The sequence below is a fragment of the Zonotrichia leucophrys genome, chromosome 1, assembly GCF_028769735.1.
Source record: "Zonotrichia leucophrys gambelii isolate GWCS_2022_RI chromosome 1, RI_Zleu_2.0, whole genome shotgun sequence".
Lineage (NCBI taxonomy): Eukaryota > Metazoa > Chordata > Aves > Passeriformes > Passerellidae > Zonotrichia > Zonotrichia leucophrys.
In genome coordinates this window covers 81,854,289-81,875,970 of record NC_088169.1, presented here as the reverse complement: position 1 = coordinate 81,875,970, position 21,682 = coordinate 81,854,289, and the positions used below count along the sequence as shown (strand labels likewise).

General features: G+C 38.6%; 1 protein-coding gene across 1 annotated transcript; it reads right to left on the bottom strand.

Annotated features, from left to right (window-relative positions):
• Nucleotides 1-336: 336 nt before the first annotated feature.
• RAB38 (RAB38, member RAS oncogene family) lies at nucleotides 337-18,643 on the bottom strand. Its single transcript, XM_064736893.1, has 3 exons — nucleotides 18,439-18,643; nucleotides 10,520-10,800; nucleotides 337-489 (listed from the first exon to the last, which is right to left on the bottom strand). The coding sequence occupies exons 1-3, from the start codon at nucleotides 18,641-18,643 to the stop codon at nucleotides 337-339; spliced, it is 639 nt and encodes a 212-aa protein (XP_064592963.1).
• Between the last annotated feature and the right edge of the window lie 3,039 nt (nucleotides 18,644-21,682).

Below are 21,682 nucleotides of genomic sequence, written 5' to 3'. Positions count from 1 at the left end.
TGGACAAGCAGGGTGCTGCTGCAGTCTCATCAAAAATATGAGTTTTCAGAAACCACATGGCAAGGAAATCGGTTTTGGTATCGCTGGTGCCACCCAAATAGGAAAACACAGCCATCACCATGAGTCTTATTTGACCAATAGCCATAGAGAGTTTTGAATAGTTGCTAGGAATGAACACCTCATAATAAATTTTAGCTGAAAAAAAGAGAAAAATTTAAATATACTTTTGAGAAAATTACAATCTGCTTAGGGACAATGTGGGCAGGCTGGTTTCGTTGAATAAAGTATAAATTGTGAATCATAGTTGTTCAGCTCTTGTAATAGTCTGGAAGTCTCTTAGGATTTAAAGCAAGCTGAACAACTGACAATCTTGGAGGAATTCAAGTGTGGTTTTATAATATCTGGTTCAACCGACTGAACTGGATCACTCTCACTAGCAATTATGTGTTTCACCAAGCATCTGGAAGCTTCATTGATGTTTATATTTTCCTGCAAATGAAAGAGAAAGAGAGGTTGATTAGTCAATAATAATAAAAACATGTTGCATATTTCCTATGCATAATTAAATTTTTCTCTCAACAACATCAAAATTTACTTACTGTAATAAACAGTTTTCAAAAATTGACTGTGTTAAATAGTGCTTACTGGAGTTTTGAAGTTGGTTAAGTTTTATATATATTATGATTCATATATGTTTTAAAATGTATACAGAGCTGATTTTAAATTACCTCAATCTCTTGGTGACTTGCTTGTTTCAACAAACTAAAAAACAAAATGCCAGAGAGGTGTTGAAGATCGATGCCTGAAGTAAAGCTCCAAAGACCATATTTCACTGTTTGAATAATGGCTACGCATTTCCAAATAGTTAATTACGTACCAGTAATCACAGCCATGCATAGCACTCATTTTTTAAAGCCTTTCCCACAATTTCAAGAAGATTTCTGTATGCAATGCTCACAATGAAACCTGTGATGGACCAGTTTCATTGAATAAATGATACAATCTCAAATTACTCACTAAACAGTGAAACTGTTCTGTATGGTTTGGAGTCCTCCCTGATTTCTTGTTGGGGCTGACTGCAATGCACTGCATCTCCAATGCACTGATTCAGAAGAAATATATCACCACTGGTTTCACTTGTAGGACAGAAATCCTCACTCTAGGGGTTTAAAATGAAAGCTAAAGCACACCTTTTCCTACATGTGCCTGATATCAGCTGCACATTTAACTTGCATCAGTTCTTACCCTGTTTGTAGAATAAGTAACCAGGAAACAGCTTGATCAGTGAGACACAGCACAACACAGCATAAAAAATAAACAGTAGTAATGAATAAAGATTTTTTTGTAAATAACAGCCACCAATATGTTTGGAACTAAAAATCAATCTCTCTGGCATAAAAGGCACTCTTTTAGTGTAACTATTGGCATTGATTACTTATTTTACGAGGCAGGAGATAGAAACTTCACTGTAGCTTCAATCTTCTAGGAAATTGTATCACACAGCCACATACATCCACATGGAAATGCATACCAATATATAGACATACATCTGTGCATATGCACACACTACTCTTGCTCAGTAAAGATAATGTTTTACTTGCAGCCTAAGATTACCCAGGTTTTCAAGTTGAATCTCTGAGTCATAGACTAGTTTTGACTGGAAGGGACATTTAAATGCCACCTAGTCCCAATTCTCAAGCAGGTCCAGGTCCCTCTGGATGGCAATCTGGAGCCTGCTGCACTGAGGCCATAAACTAGCTATAAAAGAAAGAAACGTGTGTGTTTCAGTAGAGAAGACACATTTATACAAAAATCAAAAGCTAAAGGAATAGATGCTTTGTATTTTATGCTATCTCACACTTTCCAACTAGCCACCTCATGCTGGACCATGACTTTGTCTAATATCCTTGAAATCAATGTCAAAACTCCACAGATTCCATTGTCCATTCCTTTGAATCACAGTAAAGGACTGAAATCTGTGGATCCAACTGAAAATGTTAAATTGTGCAAGACTTCACAGGTTTCTTCAATGACAAACATGAACTTAAATATTTTGTATGTACAGATTATCAGTAAGTTGTAAACCCCCAATATTTTAGAAAAGTACATATTAATGTACATAATAACTGCTAGAAAGCAATATGGGGCTGGGAATCGTCTCTCTACTGAGATGTTAAAATTCTGCTGCATCACATGGCTTTCACAGACCAGACTAGAAAATTCCTCAAGCATGCACTGAAAACCCTTTTCAGAGCACTGTGAAATTTTATTAAAAAAACCCCCAGACAATGAAAAATGTCTCTCAGCACTGCCTAGAAAACTGAAGCCAAAATAGGATTGTTAAATGCACAATAACAGAAATGTAAAAACCTTTTGCATTGTGTTTGTTTTTACTAATGGACTGGTGAGCATTTAATTTGCCCATGTGCTGCCTATGTGTTGAAATAGCAGCATGTGTTTATTTAATAAGGTCTTAGGGACTATCTAAGATTTTACCCAAACTGATTAATGTTCAGATGTATTAACAGCAACCATCTTTTTTAGAGGCTACCATTTCACAGCACTGGGAAAGGGGGAAGGAATCAAGCCCACAATAGCATAAAATTGATATATGTGGACATCCCTCATCCCTGCTGGTGATAGATGGAAATCCATGTGGCAGACATGACCCTAAAAATGCAGAAGAAAAAGAATTCTCCAGCCAGTACTCAAACAAGAAAAAACAAAAAAAAAGAAAGAAGGAAGGAATAAAAAGTCCTGTCCTGAGCATACTGAGTCAGTTTCTCACCTTTAACATTTATATGAACTGTTTAAGCTGTGTGGATGACAATTTCAGCTGGGGTGCAAGGGGAGGAAGACGAAGGGTGACCCTGACAGACAGCACAGCTGGTTTTGAGTTTGTGTCTAGCTCCAGCCTGTTCCTGTGGTTCAGATGACAACAGGCACACAGTATGGATGAGAAGCAATATGTTAAGTCACCGGCTGCAAGGAGCCTGTGGTCATTCCAAAAAAGCAACTCTTGCTGTCCCAGATCCCTGCCTTGACCACTTCCTTTCTGATGCTACTACTGCCTTTTGTTACAACCTTAATCCTCTGGCATCCTAGACCTGCAGATCAGACATTGCTGAATTCTGGTCTGACTAATGAAATATTGATTTCTCCACCTCTCCTCCTATGTTGTGTTTTGCAAAAGAAAAATCTGTATTCTGCTAGGCAGTGAAAAAGCTACAGACAGTAGAAGGTGATGATCTGCTATCCAAACACAGACATCCAGAGGTCTGGTGATTTTAGGGCCCATGAAGTGTTGAGAGGCAATCAAGGGGAGGAAAGAGAAAAAAGAGAAAGATAAAATCCACTCAAACATAAAGAAATCATCGGGGTGTAAGATTGGACAGAGAAGAAAAGTCAGAAAGACAACCCACTAATGGTATTGAGACATGTAAACTGCCTCAATTATACCTGAAAATAAAATTGATTATGTTTCAAAAAAGCAAGAAAATATAGGTGAGACGGTGGAGTGAAAAACTATCTTTCAGTGGGTCTCTATGTTGAAATGTCTTAAGTGTCACCTCCCATATGGCTTTGTCCTACAAAAGAACACCACAGAAACTGTGATCATTGCTGAAGTTTAGACTTTTTTTTCCTCTCCTCTCCTCTCCTCTCCTCTCCTCTCCTCTCCTCTCCTCTCCTCTCCTCTCCTCTCCTCTCCTCTCCTCTCCTCTCCTCTCCTCTCCTCTCCTCTCCTCTCCTCTCCTCTCCTCTCCTCTCCTCTCCTCTCCTCCTCTCTCTCCTCTCCTCTCCTTCCTCCCTCTCCTCTCCTCTCCTCTCCTCCTCTCCTCTCCTCCCCTCCTCTCCTCTCCTCTCCTCTCCTCTCCTCTCCTCTCCTCTCCTCTCCTCCTCGCCTCTCCTCTCCTCTCCTCTCCTCTCCTCTCCTCTCCTCTCCTCTCCTCTCCTCTCCTCTGCCTCTGCCTCTGCCTCTCCCCTGTAGTGCTTTTATCCAGCCTCCTCTGAGGCCACTTTTACCTTGACAGTTCTCCAAACACAGGAGACACTCTGTCTCCCTACACTGCTTTCAAGGCTGGTATTACTCAGCACTGCATCTTTGATGTGTTTATCTGGACAGCAGCTTTCTGTGATAGGGAAATGCTGCTGTGGCCATTTGTCAAAAGGAGAAAATGCAAAGGCACATGAATCCTGGTCTAGCATGCAATGGCTAGTTGGAAAGTGGGAGATAGCATAGGATGAAGTCTTCACATGATAAGTTAAGAATGCAACAATTTCCTTTCTCAAGAAAAGCTCTTTCCCAAGAGAGAGCTTTTACTGTAAGGCCAAAAAGGATCTTACCCACGTTATGGTGTCTTTATCAGTCCTCTATTCCTGATTCAGCATGCCAGCCTTTATAAAAGCCTTTCCCAAGCACCTTGCCCTGCCCTGTCCCCTGAGGTGCCTAGCCCAGTTCTGTGTGGCTCAGAAAGCCCCAGCACCTGATACACTGTCCCAGTCAGTGCAAGAGCTGAGATGTGAATCCATCCCCAAGTGATTTATTCTGCATCAACCTGCCAGAATCTGCCAGAGCAAGGACCTGAACCCTGCTTCTGTGACAATGCCTGACTACTTGTGCAAGTCTTTCTCCTGCCTCATCAAGAAGGAATGGAAAGGTGAAAATCAGAATATGCTACTCTTTATTCTATTACTAAACAAAAAAAGGCAAAGAAAATAACTCTGACTAATCTCTGAAATCCAGAAAGGAGCACTGGAGGACACAAATGAAATTAGTGTTTGCTCGTAGATCAATCTTATTAAAATATATCCTTTCAAAGGGCACTTTTATGGAAGGGATAGCAACTGAGGGCAGGGAAAGAGAGCTGCATTATTTAAAACCCTTGAACTGATTGCTATTGGAAATAATGTCTTGTAAGCAACAATCAACTAAAGGGAAAATAAATACATTATTGAATGTGACTCAAAGCAGTACACAAGCTCAGCTATCGTTTTTGCATTCTGGATTACCTTCCCCCTTATCTGCCATCTCTACTGCAGATGCAGAACATTAACATTTAGGGCATTCCTTTTTAATATACTAAATAAGTTCCCACAGATTAGAATGGCACTTAGCTCTTTGTAGAAGAATAAAGGCCCTGACAAGTTTTAAGGACCTGTCTCACTTTCTGATGAAAGAAATTTTGTTTCTTTACCATGCACATATCTTAAATTTGACTATCTGGTTGTTTTCTGATAGAATGCTTTTCCCATTGACAGTTTTTTCCTCTTACTGGTTCTGATGCTTCTGAGTCTTACCTTGAAAGCCAGGGTGAAGAATAGTGTGTATGCAGGTACAGAGCTCTTGGGGAGCTCTAAATCATTGCTGCCTAGAGACATGACCTTAGACTACTGCTGCACTTGAAGGAAATTGACTTCCCATAAGCAAACATTTACAAATTGTGAAATATTCAGGTATTAGATGGGAGCCTAGTGAGAAGCTCATAGCTTCCACATTTTATTTCCATACTGCACTAAAATCCAGGAGCAAGGAAATACCTTGAAAGATGCTTTAACCTGCCCTCCCCTGGAGCTAGCATGCTCCCTTAGCAGAACTCCCTGGAAACTGCTGGGAACAGAGCCTTGTTAAGATGGTGTGCTATGCTCCTGCAGTGGTGTTTCCAGGAAAATGCAGCCATACAAGTTAAAAGCCATCTAGAAGCATGAACATGAAATTCATAGATGTGAACTGCTGTGACAGCAACTCTGTCAAAAGATCTTTCCTGTGATTTAATTCTTACATCTGGTTGAATAGCCTGCAACAAAATTATTTCACTTAATGATTTTCTGATTTCAACAATTTTGTATTTCTCTGAATTTCCGGATTTGGGACAGCACTAAATAATGCATTTCATAAAAGTGTTCCAGAGAGCTACAGGACAGCTCTAATACCCATAGGATAATCTGAATGGACTCCTTTTAATTACAGGAAAAAAAATCTGCAGAGGATTCTGCACAGAGTGATTGTACATCTGAAATGAAATATCCTGCCTTAAATCTCAACTTTATTTCTTGCTTTATGGCAGAATCTGAACTATTTCCTCAAACTGTACCGTGAGATTGGTTAGGCTTTTTTGAGTGAATTAAAAAGACAACCTAGGGAGCTACACATCTCTAACTGGGTCTGGCAGTCTCAAATGAATTGCTTGGATTTAAGTTACCAGATCAGCAGATTAGTTTAGAGTGTCAGCCTAATTCAAATACATGTCCAAACCTTGTTTTTCTTTATGGAAATCAGAAGTGCTTATCCAGTTCCTCTGCAAATATACTGCATAGCTTGCTTTTTTCATGTTTCATAATAATTGTCCAGTCAAAAGAACTGAAGAATCTGTGATTTAAACAAGGGCTAGTAGAGCTTGTATTAGTCATAGAATTCCCTGTTAAGATATGAAGAATTAATGTCTTTGTTTTTTGAAAGAAAGGCTGAAACAGAGGAGAGAATGACTTTCTGAAAGCAACACAGCAATGGCAAAGAGGACTTTTGATTGCTAGTCCAGCATTTGGGCCCTGTAAGGGGTTGGAACTAGATTATTTTTAAGGTCTCTTCCAACACAACTCTTTCTGAATCTATGTTGGCACACCATGGACTGCCTGTCAAACAAAAGCTGAATAAAGGACATCTTATTACCCACATTTCTTAGAGGCAGAACTATAACACTGTCCTGGTCCAAATAGGATGTATCCAAATAGTCCAGAGACTCAGACTGCTCATCAGTCTCCAGGTCATGATGCTCAGGAGACAAGGAGCTGCGTGCATAACCTAGTTCTGTAGGGATCTGAAAAGCACAGCTACCAGCCTTTCTGGGCAATTTGGACAAAACATGAATGTCTTTTCATCTAATTCTGTATTGCTGACAGTAGAATTACAGCAGGGAAAAGAGGAACTCGGGCATAATAACAGCACAGCCGTGGCCAGTTGTGAGGTATTTAAGTTTTTTCTGAATTAGGTACTTTCAAGCACATTTAGTTTTGCCTGACTTGTCTGTTTTGTTGCACAAGTTCCAGTTTTATTATAAAGTGATAATGAGCTTGAAATTGCTCCTTTTCTAATCCAAGTCAAAAGCTCACCTCTTTGAACTAGGCATGGTGGTAAAAACAGTTTAAAGGCTTGGAAATGTGAGTGGAGCTCTCAGCTGCTCTGGCCACATGCTGGATAATTTAATGTGTGACAGGAAGAAGAAATTTCCTTCCTTTAAAAGAATGGTTCTTTCACAATAGTTGTGGTCATGAAATTTATTAAAGAATTAACTATTAAGGGTTATTTGGTGATTATCTGGGGATGTGCCTCTAATACTGCAATCACTATGGGTGAAGTAAATATGCAGATATAAAAGAGACCAGGCTCACCACCGGCTACATGGCAACAACAGTGTAACTTGTGACTACACTGTGAGGTGGTGTTGCCCAGTAAGGCCCTTCTCACATGGAAAACTATCCAAACAAAATCTTCTGTCTTTGTAGGGAGAAGACTGAAAGAGGGTTATTTCTTTCAGATCAATGTAAGAATCAAAACTAATACATAAGCCTGCATTAGGAGGCTCAAATATTTTATATTGGAGCGGTTAACTTACAAAAATAGCACCAGGGAATAATACAGAGATTTTTTTTTTGTGTAATCTTCCAGTGAACAGACAAAAGCTTAAAACCATTGACAGCTTGAAGTATGGTAGGTACATATATAGCATGCTACTTTCTGCAAGGCAACCAGAACAAAAATATGTTCTTTTTATAAGTAATCACCTTTGTTTTTCCAAAATGCATAAATCATATTCAGTTTGTTCTCAAGGCTTTAACATTTCCAAGCACATCTCCAGAAAACCTCTGGAGATCTAATTATTCCAGGGTACCACAAAAAGAGAGTTATTACTTATTTGAACTGCTAAAACTGATAGCTGCAATATGAGGACTCCTTTGTCCATGCTATTCTGCTTCAAAAGAGTTCCTATTCTCTGTAGCAAACAGAGTTAGTAATTTATTATTTTTTTTATCAGACCCAAGTTCAATTACTTATGGTGCCCTAGGCTGAAAGAATACCAGGTATGTACAATATCCAGAATTCTAAAATAGTAGTAATATTAACTTTTGTTTAGAAAAGGAAGTGCAAGCTTTAGTTTAGGACTTAGATCAACTGGGGAAATTATTTTGATCTAACTTAGTTTAAATGTTTTGATTCTACCATCTTTACTAGAATGACTCTCTGCATAATTTTAAAGCCAGAAGCCTCCAATTCTGGGTGGAAATCAGGTGTGTGGATTGCAGACCAACAGGTCCTAGCCTCGGGTGTATAACAGCAGAGAACAGTCTGGTAGCAGCTGTGTGCCCTCGACTCTCATCATTCCCTTCAGAGTGGCTTTTGAAAGCAAGTCTTGTCATAGCTGGATTTTTTTTCTGTTCCTACATGATTGCATTGTCAGTCCAGGGACTGCTTGGCTTTTGGAGTTAAATAATGTAAGAAGAATCTAGATATTTACCATATCTAAAATACGAGAAATTCTTAATTCTGTGCAGCTTAGAGAAACTAGGGAAAAATTCCTCTGTTATGACTTTTAAAAAAAGTTCTGTTCTCTATACATCTTTTATACTTCCATAGTTCTGCCCCAGACTGGCTCCATCATCATCATAAAACCTCTCTGTGATCTTTGAAATTGTTTGCATATTTATTTTCTGTTATGATCTGCAATGAGTCTTAGCACAATAAATGCGGTTGTCCTTTTTGAGTGATGGACAAGTGCCATGTTTACCATCCTCATAGTAAAATTTAGTTTACCATCCTCATAGTAAAATTTAGTTCATCATAAGGAGGATCACTGGATTCTCTTGGCCTCACTCAACACAAATCAGCAGACGAACCACAGACCTAAATACAAACCAGGTGCTGCACATGAAGGAATAGGAAGTACCCTGTTCTGGAGCAAGAGAGTTTACACACTTACTTAGACCCAAATTTCTCTCTGTAAATGGCATCTTAGGAAACAGTGGCTGGATTTGAGACTCATTCAGAAGAGAAGCAAAGGCATTAATTACAAAGACATAGAATCATAAAATCTTAGAATGGTTTGGGTTGGAAGGGACCTCTTCGAATCATCTTGTCTAACCCTCCTGCCAGGACAGGGACATCCTCAGCTAGATTGGGTTGCTCAGAGCCAAATCCAATCTAGCCTTTAATGTTTCCAGGGATGGAGCATCCACCACATCTGGGTGACTTGTTCCAGTGTTTCACCATCCTTTGTCAGAAAAAAAGATTTCTTATCTCTAGTATAAATCTACCTTCTTTTAGTTTTAAACCACTACCCCTTGTCCTATGACAACAGGCTCTGCTGACTGGTTTGTCTTCATATTTGTTATAAGCCCCCTTAAGTACTGAAAAGCTGCAATTTCAGCCCAGAGTTCATGCAATTCTTGAGGCAGTCTGCTGCTATTTCCCTGCTGTTACTTGTGCTGATTACTAGTGAAACATCTTTTAAATATTAATGCTTAAAGAAGGTTTCAAGACCAGAAAAGTACAATACAAATATACACCCTAAAAGTTCTTAAGTACCTTACATAAACTCTTTAAAAGGAATTAAACAACCAAATGTAGCATTTTGGCTTCCAGCCTACTAGAAACCTAGGTTAAACCAGAACCAATCTGTTTACTTTTCAAACATCCAAAAGTTCCCCAGAGCTGTTAATGACGACACTAGCTTTCATAATAGGATACAATGAACAAAATATCCACTGAATTGTTGTGTTCAAATCAATATTTCACATGCCAGCTTCCAAATCCTGCACGAACTGAAATTATCCGAGACATCTCGAATTGATCTACAGTACCAATGTACTTTTGGCCTTTGAAATTTGAAAGTCTGAGTGCCCTTTCTGATTTTTATCTTTATATTCCATGCACTCAGGAAATCTATACCAAGGCAAAGAATTGAACCTCAGAGAAGCTCATTCAGCCTTTTGACCACTGATATTTCCTTCCTCCCCAGATATGTGATTTTTTTTGAAAAGACTTTTGAGAATGAGAACTTATAACAGTGAACATTGTACAAGCACCACAATAGACTGACTTTATTTCTGGAATCTAAGGCAATGAAGCTATTGTCTCAAATCAGCATTTCTCAAGCAAAGTGGTTATATAAATATTTAAAGATAATATTCAATGTTAAGAATGATGAAAAACATCTTCATATCATTCACAAGAGGTAGCTTTTGTGCCTTGCCTAAGGTCATCCTCCTCCCCGGGCTATTGAGCAGTAACCTGTTGACCGGGCACATACTTTACTGCTGGCCTATCACGGCACAGCAGCTGCATTTCAGAATGTTGCAATAAAATACCTAAAAGAAATAGAATTGCATACTATATATTTACAAATCTATCTGTACTTAATACTACCAAGAGAGGAGCTTTTCAAGGTGCACGTTTGGAGAAAATGATCTATTTTAAAAACTGATTTCTCTGCCCTTAGAAACATTTGAAAAGAAACAGAAACATTACCTTGGCTGATGTTTCAAACCAGCCCACGAACCCATTCTCTTTGCAGAACTGATCCATCTTGATGCCGTTGTTCATAAGAACATCTATTCCCTGGTCACATTTGTTTGCTAATAGGACTGCTGGCACAGGTTTGCCATTTGGGAGAACCAACTTAGAGTCCAAATCCTCTTTCCATTTTGTCACTGCTTCAAACGTCGCAGGTCTTGTAACATCAAAGACAATAAACGCTCCCATAGCCTCTCTGTAATACACCCTGGTCATGTTTCCAAATCTTTCCTGTCCTGTAATGAAGAAAGTAGAAGGGAAAAACAAACATTATCTTATAAAAATCAGTGGTTCCAGTCTAGGTCAGTATTTCACATAGCAGGTTTTCTAAGATAACATTACTGAAGGCAGGACTTCATTTTAAAAGTCTCTGGGAAACTACTCTTTGCCTAAATAGTTTTAAATACCATGCTAGAATAATTTGTATGAAAATGCAGGAGAGTATTGCATGAAAAAGGAATTTTCAAGCCAACACCCTAGGAAATTTAATGAAGTTCATTAAAAGTGAATAATAAGTGTGATAAGTGAATAATAAATGTATGGTCTTATTAGACTACCAGATTTCTCAGTCTGTGGACAGTGCCAAGAGTCTTTGGGTACATTATAGGACTTTCAACAAGAGACACAAAAAATATAGGCACCAGATTGGAAACTCCTTGGTACTATGGTATTTTGCCTAAAACATCTAACACAACTGAACTGCTCAAGGATGAAGAGGATTCTGCATATTCTCATGCAAATGATAATAACCAGCAGTACCATAATATAGCTCTGGAGCCATACCAGGTATAAATGTAATTATAAGTTTACTTTTATTGACAAACTAAAGCACAGAGGTGAGGAAGTTGAATTTAAAGCCATACAAAAGTGGAAAGTACTCTAAGAAATATCATATTGCAGTAGCAATATGAAGAGCTGCATTGCTCCACTGAAAAGATCTGTGAAGAAGGATTTCATACCAGTTCTGTCTGGAAGCTTCATGGTTTTATTTGCTGAATTCAAAGTGCTTTCTGGGAAAGGACAGAGTTTTTGTGAGCTAAAGTACATTAGTATATTCAAACATGGACATTTGTAAATATATTTCATTTTATGTGATTAAAACTATGAACAAATTAATACATGACATCAGGATGTGGTATGTTGATCAGCTGTGGATTTGTTAATATATCTGCTGTTTTCATAGGAACTCTGGAAAAATAAATTACACAGAACTTTTCTTGAAAATAAAAAATAGATTTTCTACTAATGTCTGCAGCATAGCTGTGATCTAAAGAAGATTTATAAGCTCCTGAAACATTTCACAACAATAGGAGTTTTTAAGCAAGACGACTCTTGTACATGCTTCCATAGCTGGGAAAAAGTGCTATGGAAATAGAAGCATTGAATGCAAACCTGTTTCTACCCTTATTTTCTCAATGTGAGCAATTTTGAGTAGGTTAGGAAGACAAGAAGATTGGCAGTCTGCCTCTGACCCCAGGAAGGTTATTTGTGGAGAATTTGTCTGATATAAATTTTGCTGTCAAATGTAAGGGAGGGCTGAGAAGGGAAAGGTACCAATTGTTTAGCTTCTAGACCATGCACTTTCATTTAATGGAAATAGCACTGAACCCACTTAGGGGGTCAACACCATCAGTTTGTGATGTTTGTCTTTGGTTTTAAGCACAGTGGCAGCGGCAGCAAGGAGACAGCCATTCACATGATTCAGAAACCAAAGAAGAAGGCTGTCTTCTCTAAATTCATGTCAAAATTTTTTATCTTAAAGCAACACTGTGTCCTATTGATAAGGCAAGATAGAAATAAATTATTTCTGGGAAAGAAGAGGTCATATTCAAAATTTCTTTCGTCTATATTTTTATTCAAATGTCTTATGATTCCTATCAGTGGGCTAATCAGATGAATGGCTAAGTCATGCGCTATTCAATAATCTCCTTGTTGAGAAATTTTTTCATCTGCAAGAAGGTGCCTTCCACCAAAAGCCAAGGTCTAATTAGAAACATGGCAGTGAGGTAAGCAGCAACATATACAAATAGTTTTTGATGGATATTGTATTTCACTGATACTTTATACTTCTCATTCAAAGTTCTTGAGATGCTTACACTGTAGGTGATATGAGAGCAGCTCAACTCAGGCCTCTCACTTAGTTATTAGGACACAGATTGCTGGGGTAGGTGGGACATGGTGTCACAGAACATTAACTAAATTATTCATTTGCAGAATGAAATCATCCACCATGAAGGAAGTTACTAAAGAAATAAAAGGCTCCTCAGTTGTGATCTTCTGCTTAGTAGTGGCCCACAAATTTCTGACAAATTGTATGACAGTGATTCTTCCTCTGGCTTCCAGCTGCTTTTTCAGATACACAGGATTTTTACTGCACAGAAAAGCCAGTGTGTTTGTAAAAGCAGCATTTTGCAGGAAGACAGGGATAAGCAATTTCCATCACCAACCACTTCAAAGAAAGAGAAAGAATGGAGCTGCATGATTAACTGTCTAAACTGTTTTGAAGTGGTCTTTTTCTCCATCACTTATAATTAATGTATCAACACACTCGACAGAAAGGCATTAGGCCAGTTTGAATGGAAAAAGTGGTACTTTATAAATCGGAGTTTTAGTTTTATGACCTTTGCATAATGACTTCTATTTAATTTAAATTGTGGAAAAAGTGATCTCGTGTATTTGCATTGAGCTTGGAGAACCAAATAATATATCTAAGGATGCAGAAGTACTCTTTTTTCTACAGATTCTCGTTTATGTGAACAAAATCCTATATTAATAGATGAGGTTCCTAAAACCTTTTAGTTTAGCAGAATTGCTTGTAATAATAGACACTGCTTGATATATTAAAGATGTCAAAATCTGGCCTTAGGTTTTCAGCAACACAATGTCTTAGGCAGGAATTAGGCTAGAAAATAGATCAACCATTAGGTATTCAGTGATATCTCTCAGGCAGCCTTGAACATTAGAATCTGCTTTACTGCAAGACCAGCTGGGGAAGATTGGTTTTGCTTTTCACTGGAAGGGTCAGAAGATTGGGAAATATTTGATGTTGTCCCTAGTACTTTACTGCATCACTTACAAGACCACTGGCATTTGGCATCAAACCCTGCAATTCCAATGACCTTTGCCCACTGAGGTGGGGCTTCATGTTGGGATTATCAGCCCTAAATTAGATTAGAAAATTAACTGGGAGTACTGAAGGTTAGGATCCCTTTGTAGTCTGAGACTGGGAAAAAATGTCTAATTGTTAATTCAGATGAATCCTACTCTACTTGGAAGCAAACCCAGTGAGACCAAGGTGATAAAGCAGCAAGATTTCTACTAAAGGGAAGCACTCCCTGTCTGAAGGGCAGCTGCCTGCGCATTTATCCTAATCTCAGTGGCACCTCTGCAGCAGGCAAAGCTATCAGTTCATGAGTTTAAAGCAACCATCAGCTGAACTTTCATAGCTTATAAAAATTTACCCCAAATAAATGTGTACAGTAATCTAAAATTTTCACTAACCACTATCATCTCTAATAAAGGTATAAAAAGTAATGATAAATGGATGAAGATAATTTCCACAATTTTGACCACAGCATCTGAAATGTGGCACAAAAATTTAAATTAAAAATTGATTGAATTTTTAATGCTGAGTTTAATGCCCAATGCTGAGTTTTATAATGCATTCTACTTCTTGCCACTGTTCTAAGAGACAATGCTTTTGGGAACTACCTGGCTTTACAGACAGCCTTTAGCCAACACTGAAAAGCTGGAAACTGTGGAGAAGATTTAAACATCTTTTACCTTTCCCTTCAAAATATCTTTTAGAGTATTCACACTTGAATTCAAATAATTGTCTTTATGGATTCAAGCTTAAGCAGCCCTTGAGCTGATGTTCACCACCCCAGAAGGAGGAAAAGCAGGCTGTCAGCAGGATCTGGCCCACAGATTCCAGCACCAATCTCGACTGAAATAAAACCCTCACAGCAAGAGACTTATTTATGTTTGCAGAACAGTAATTTCAAGGTAACTTAGCCTAGAAATCACCATGACTATCTTATTTATGCATATGTGCTGCAATGCTTAGCAGCTGCCGAAAGCCTAAAATGCTGAGAACGTGCTGTGCCTGGCATTAGTGAACAGGTTTCCACTTGCTCCCTCTGCAGCATAACAATCCTAAAAACTTTACAAGTGCAGAGATACTCGTCTATATCTGTGGGTAGACTGCTGCTTCTGAAGGTGAAAGTGACCTGGAAAGGAAATGGAACTGTTCTTTCCCCAAAGCATTGGTCCAACTGTTTATGAGATGAGAACCAGACTTTTAAACACAAACCAATATCTTTTTGGTAGCAATGAATAACCCAGCCCACTCAAATGCAGAAGGAGTGATAAAGAGGAAGCTGAGATGGCTGTGGAAAAGGAGCAGGGAGCAGGCTCTGATGTGCTGCTCTCTGATGTACGAAGCTCCTCCCTGCAGTAAATCTGTGGCTAAAGCTGGTCTTCAGAGAAATCTCTGGGCTGTTTGGGCACAAAACACAGACAGTAGCACAGAGAGCAGCCTTGCAGAGAAGGGAATAGCAAATCACCCGGATCTGCTGTCTGCAACAGCTGTTTTCTTCAGAAGCACTGTGCCAGACTGCATCTGCAGGGTCAACCCCATCCACTGTAACCTTGTGCAAAATGTGATTCAGAGTTTCTTTAAAGCTTTTCTTCTGAGAATTTGTTAATGAATTTAAAGGACATAAACACAAAGACAGTAGAAAAGATAAAGAAATAAAGACAGAAATTGACTGAGGGGCAAGATTTAATGTTGTATGACAGAGCAGTAGAGATGATGGCATACTTTAACAGGAACACCAAAACTAATAATTTGTGAAACAAAATGGAATGGTTGTGAAGAAATTAAAGAAAGGTGAATTTTATCATGTATATCTCCTCCCACACTCAATACTAAACATTCAGTCACCTCAAACTTAGGCATTTCACTGAATCAGACATAAATTCATAGATTTTAATGACAGCATGTTGTTACAAACACCATAATATCACATAGCATTACGGTTAATCTTACTATTCCTGCCTAACACTCACAGTTTCAGGAATACAGTATGTGTTAAAACCACTGTCTTAAAGTAACAACATGTAATGCAGAGCCTACATTATCCCTGAATTATTTTTTGTAATTCTTAGTTATCCTTGTTTTTTGGCATTACTCTCTCATCTAAATAAATGCAGTTTCAGCATTTAGCTATTAGATCATATTATAGTTTTGTTTACAGAAGTAAAAAACACAGAAAAATATCTTACACAAATATTAACTACTTTTAATTAGATGGCACCAGATAAACCAAATTTACTTTTTCTTCTTGTGTCTGGTAAGGGTAAACCAGGCCAAACTACTTGGTCCTACCACAGCTGGAATGTGTCACTCCTCAAATGAAGTCACAACGTACATAAACCCTACTAATAATGTAGATAAGTTTGACACTAGTTTTAATCACAATATTTTAAAGAAAATTATTTCTAGATTTTTAAACAATTTACTACCCATGAAAAGCAAGGAGGTACATATGTTTGGTACTGGGTTCACTGCCTGTATAATGGAGAGGGGAGATGATATAAGAGCTAAAATAATAGCTGATATGTATATATATAAATATGATATAAATATGTATTCATATATCATTCCTGATATGAAATATTATCAATGTATTTGCAGAATTTGCTTCAATTCAAGGTGTTGTACATGCTAAGCCAACATCCTTCAGCTTGGTCAGGGATTGAAAGTTTATTTCCTTAACCCAAAAGAAAAGCTTGACTTGATAACAGAGTCAATCAAAAGAGAAAAGATGTTTTTAGACCAGAGATTTTATTTTTCTCCCTCTTCTCATTGCCCATTTGTATTTTGCAAATGATTTTACATGACCAGCCACAGCCAGGAGAAACCAATTCCATTCTCTCCATATTTCCAATCAGTTTTACTTCTCTTTCATTTTTGAACCTCTTTTTCTCTCACCAGCCAGATGCCCTATGTGTGATAACTTTTATGCCTGCACCATGATCATCTAAATTCAGCATGTTGCTTACAGAACTTGCTCTCTGTGTACAGCCAGCAGCAGCTAAAGCTCCTTAAGCAGAAGTCATTAAAGCTAAGACAGCAACTCTTTTTATTACCAACCACTGTCTTGACCTTCACAATGATGCTTTGAATTGGGCAATTCATACGAAATTTAGTACTGTGCTGTAATTCTCTCTGTCATGTGTGATAACTCAGAAAGCATGCTAGTCATTCAGTACTACAACTAGGTGTAATTGCTTTTGCAGCCTGACTGAAAGCTACATCATATGATCCGCCAGCACATGATCAGTAGTGTAATAAACCTCTGAAACAAGGCATGCAAAATACATTCTTTAAGTCTTTGATACAGTCAGAATTTACTATTAAATGCTTTTTTCTTATGCAGAAAGGTTTTTCTGGCAGTGTACGTATTTGTTGTTACCATAAGCCACTGGTAACTTTAAAATAAATGTTTGCCACATTATTCTATCTTTTAATAAAGAAGACTGAGCACATATGTATTTAAAACCGTAAAACCACAAGACTGAATTAGCGTGTGAAAAAGCAGAGTTTATACGTTTTACATAAAGCAGTGTTGTTGCATAAGTTTTAGTACCTCAGTGCCAAATTCAGAGCTCAGACATGAGACAGCTCAGGGCAGCAGAAAAGCACTCCCTCCACCAATAAGAATGTCAAGAATTTTTTCATTTCACCAGTTTTACCCGGTGCTGTTCCAGACTAGATCAATGAGCCTGAGTGGGCTCACAACTCAGGCCACAGGCTGGTACAGTTGCCTAACAGCTGATATGATGTTCACCTTTATTCCCTATTTAATGAAAGTAATTTCTTAATTTAATTGAGTTTTTAAATGCCTCCCTTTATGCTGTAATCTATTGTTACAATTGTATTTAATTCTTGCATTCACAAAATGAAAAATTATTACTTACAGTATGGGATATATGCCATCAAGATAAACTTATTTTTTGGACTGAAACAAAAATGATTGATTTTTCAGAAAGATGGTGGCAAAAAAAGTTGCCTGCTTTATTTGAAGCCAAATCAAAAATGTCTGAAGCACTGACAGCAACAATGTCAAATTCTGTGCGTTTTAATGATGTAACCATGTGGGGATATCTGGACTTTACTGTTTTTCTCCTTGCAGAGAGAAAATAGTCTTTTGTTTTGCTTGTTGTTGGAATAAGGGTATTTAAATATGAGTGATTATATTTTTAACAACCAGAATGATTGCCAAATAGAAACATTTCTCTTTCCAAAACACGTAAGAAGTTGCTTTCATTGGACTGAAGGAGGGCAAGTATTAGAGAGAGGAAGAAGGAAGGTATTTTGATAAACTAACTCATATACATTTTCTTTATTTTTTTAATGATAAAGGTAATTTTAGTCATCTTACTGAATGCCTCATCTATTCCACCAAATTAAAAAGATTTAACAGGACATCCTTTTTATTCTTCCTCCTGTCATAGAGATCTGTTAGTTCAAGGAAGCAAAACTGAACATTGTCAGCTGCAGGGAAAACAACTCGGGCATTTGGAGAGAGGTGCCTCAGTCCCTTAATATGTCCAAGGGCTTGGGAGAAAAATCAGCTAGCACAGGTTTCACTCTGGCTCTCTGGCTTCCCTAGTTTGGGAGTCTGCTGATATTAGGGAATCTCCAGTATGTCAAGCTGCCCTTAAAGTTTTCTCTCCTCAATCTGCTCTCCCTCACTGCATAGGCAGTGGCAGTTCTCAGCTTTCAGATCAGTACAAATGAGTTGGGGTCAGTATTTTGCATTGCTCTTTGATAGATTATGGGGCAAAGGGTTCTCCTCTGTACTCACCCGCAATATCCCAGAGCTGCAGCCGTACCACAGTCTCAGCATCCCAGTTCAGCACCTTCAAAGCAAAGTCCACCCCGATGGTGGCCCGGTAGTGGGGGGAGAAGTTCTGGTGGACATAGCGCTTGATGATGCTGGTTTTGCCCACTCCCAGGTCCCCGATCACCAGCAGCTTGTAGAGGTGCTCCTTCTGGCTGTGCTTCTGCATCTTTCCTCTGGCTGCGGCTGCTCCCTGCAAACTGATTGCATGCTCTGCCCCAGGAATCCTGCCAGCCTGAGGGGAAGAGAGGGGGTGAGGGACTGGGCAGGGAAGGAAGGAGAGCAAGGTAGGTGGAGGCTCTCTCCCTTCCTACGGAAGCAGGATCATCAGGTCCAGCAGGCAGCCCTGCTGGGAGATGAAGTAAGGACGAACTGGGGGAAGGAAGTCTCCCAGAAAGTTTTGTGCGTATGTGTGTAAAGGTCAGCACGAGGTGTGTCTGGGATTAGTCTGGCTGCTGAAGGCTTTGCAGGAAAATTCATGCAACAGTTCTGTACTCTGTTTGGCTCCTTGCTGAAAGGACAGTGTTTCTGTTGTGCACTAGTTTTACACACAGTAAATTTTGAATTACTGCCTTGATGATAATATATGCTTGTTTCTGGATGTCTTTAGGATGCCACTCACTGCAAAAAATCCCTGAAAACTCCCTTCAGAGGTTTCATTTTTGCACTAAAGTGCAAAAATTAAACCAGTATGACTTCAGATTTGGATGAAATTTGGTTCTAATCTGTGTAAGTTAGTGTGAATGCAGTTACATCACTAGTTACAGCGATATACAGCAGCTTTGCTTGCATCCATACTAGGAGGGCTGTACAAATTAATTTACATCAGATACATATTTTAAAATTTTGTTACCATAATTGTAATTGTCTCTCTATACCTATAATCATGCTCCCACCTGAATGCAACATGCAGCTTGTGCTTTGTTTTTTCATACATCTGGAGTCTAAAATGCAAAAAATCCAGGTTTATCTCATGACTCCGATAATCAGAAGTTATGAAAGTGTAACAGCATTCGAGCATATGAATGCCAGTGTCTCAACAGTCATCTGTTTTCCAAAACAAGGGATGCCAAACTTGCAAACTGAACCCATCTGAATAAATAATTCCCCTGACATGACAGTCCCTTTATTTTGAATGAAGAGCACAGTGAATTTTACGTAGGCAGCTTAGCTGGAAACCTCTACCCATTACCTAGAGGTGTTTGATCCTTTTAGCAGCTTTGATAGCAAACCCATAGAATTTTAATATTGTGTGCAACTTATCAGTGAATAATTTTTTTATATTTTTTTGATGTTCTTGAAAATGAAAACCTATTTTTTACTTATTGCAGTATTATTTGATAGAGTTCTTATCCAAGTGTGGACTGAAACGGCATTAGAATTTTGTCATCTGTCCAAAAAGCTGGATTTTAGTAGACAAAGAATCCAGAACATTCATATTATGCAATCTTTTATAATCAGTCTTTAAACTCAAATTTTAAGTTTGTGTTTGTGTGTGTATATATACATAAACACACAAAGTGGAAATAGGTAACTTTAGAGGAAAAATGTCTTATTTTCCTTGAACCTTTTCTAATAAGAGCATTTTTTTTTCAATAAGATAAATTGTCTTTCCAAAAACAAGCTATCATTTGTATCCTGTTTGGAGAGAAATTTTAAAGAGCTTTGCCTTGTTAGGTATGAACAACAACTTGATAGGCAAACCAGTTTGATCAGTTAGTATATTTGCATGATTCAAGCTCATTACTGTTATTACTGGCAGTGTGTGCTATGTCAATTCTTGCCTTTACAACACCTCTGTTTCCTGAGAGGATCCAATACTTGAGTACTTCTAAGCATTCACCATTACCCTCTAAAGTTGAAGATTTCCCCCTTTAAAGCTTAAACAAAGAACAGGCTGAGGGCATTTAGCAATTTCGGAAATAACGAAATTGGTGTTTTGGATAATGTTTAAATTACATCTGATGTTTCATCCCTCTTTGGTGATGGCCATTGCTCAGAGAGCAGTGTGTGGAAGGTCCCTGAAAGCAGGTATTTGGTAGATGGAGGTATTAGGCTCTTAGTTTAGTAAGAGGCTGTAAGTGTTGTTAGAGGCTGGCCTATACCCAGAAGCATGAGGCTTTCTCTCTCTTCCAAAGTTTTTGTTGGAATTAGCTATAATAGCTCTGGATAATCGTGTTACTTGTTTAAATCTTCAATTCTTCTCTGAATTCTAAATTCTTGGCCCCAGCAGCACCTGGTACAATGAGCTCCTCACAGGCTCAATCAAGGTCACCCTGGGCTGGCAGTAGGGTCACTAGTGAGATGCTCAGTGAGGTGTTCAGACATGGGTGAGCATGGATGAGGGATCATTGCAGTCGGAGGGATGACTTGCTGAGCTAAAGGGAAGTATGGACTGAAGCATCTTGCTGAGTAAAAGCTGTACCCAGATCTCCTAACTTCATGGCGAGCTGGCTTTTATAGGCACCCTCTGCTAAAATGCTCCTGAAATGTCCTGCCTTGCTCCACCTTTTTGGAGCCATGTATCTGTACTGGCTTGGCCTCCTTGCTGTCCAAAGGCACTGGGGTGGGGCGGTGTGGACCTGTCATTAATTTGCAGCCCTGCTGCAGCACTGTCATGGGAGAAGACAGCTAATTTGGGCTGTTCATGGCTTAGAGGACCATTGCAAGATTTGCTTGATGATGCCAGCTGATTCCCTCATGCACACAAACAGGTTACTGCAGCTCAGCTATCTCCTGCAGGCAGAGGTGGCCAGGGAAGCACACCGAGCCTAGAGGTGATGCAATGAAATCTGTCTTGGCTGAGACCACACTTAAGGACAGGTAATATAAACCATACCAGCTTGCATATGCCACCCACAGGTAGGTGATTAGCAGGGCTCAGCTGACACCAAGTAACTTGTTAGGCTGGGTGAACCAGATGCTGCCCCTGAGCCCTTACTCTGCTGCTGTCCAGACAACGAGAACATGAAAACACACCAACAATTTGGGTGATATTTCTGTGTTTGTATTTCATTTGTTTGTGTTTTCCCTGCGATATGTACATTTTAAACTTTATAAAACCATTGTAAAAAATAATTGAAATTCCACGTGACATTATGTATATCTATGCTAGGCCTATCTATTTTCTGCCTATCCATTATTCTATTTTAATACTATACTAATATTAATTAGAGTCTATTAGAGTCTATTAAAATTCTATTTTAAT

Excerpts from the sequence above, each read along its gene's own strand:
- RAB38 (XM_064736893.1), bottom strand. The coding sequence starts at position 18,643 with ATGCAGAAGCACAGCCAGAAGGAGCACCTCTACAAGCTGCTGGTGATC. Across the intron at positions 10,801-18,438 it reads GCAGCTCTGGGATATTGCGG|GACAGGAAAGATTTGGAAAC; the intron begins GTGAGTACAGAG and ends TCTTCATTACAG. Across the intron at positions 490-10,519 it reads GGTTTGAAACATCAGCCAAG|GAAAATATAAACATCAATGA; the intron begins GTAATGTTTCTG and ends TTTCATTTGCAG.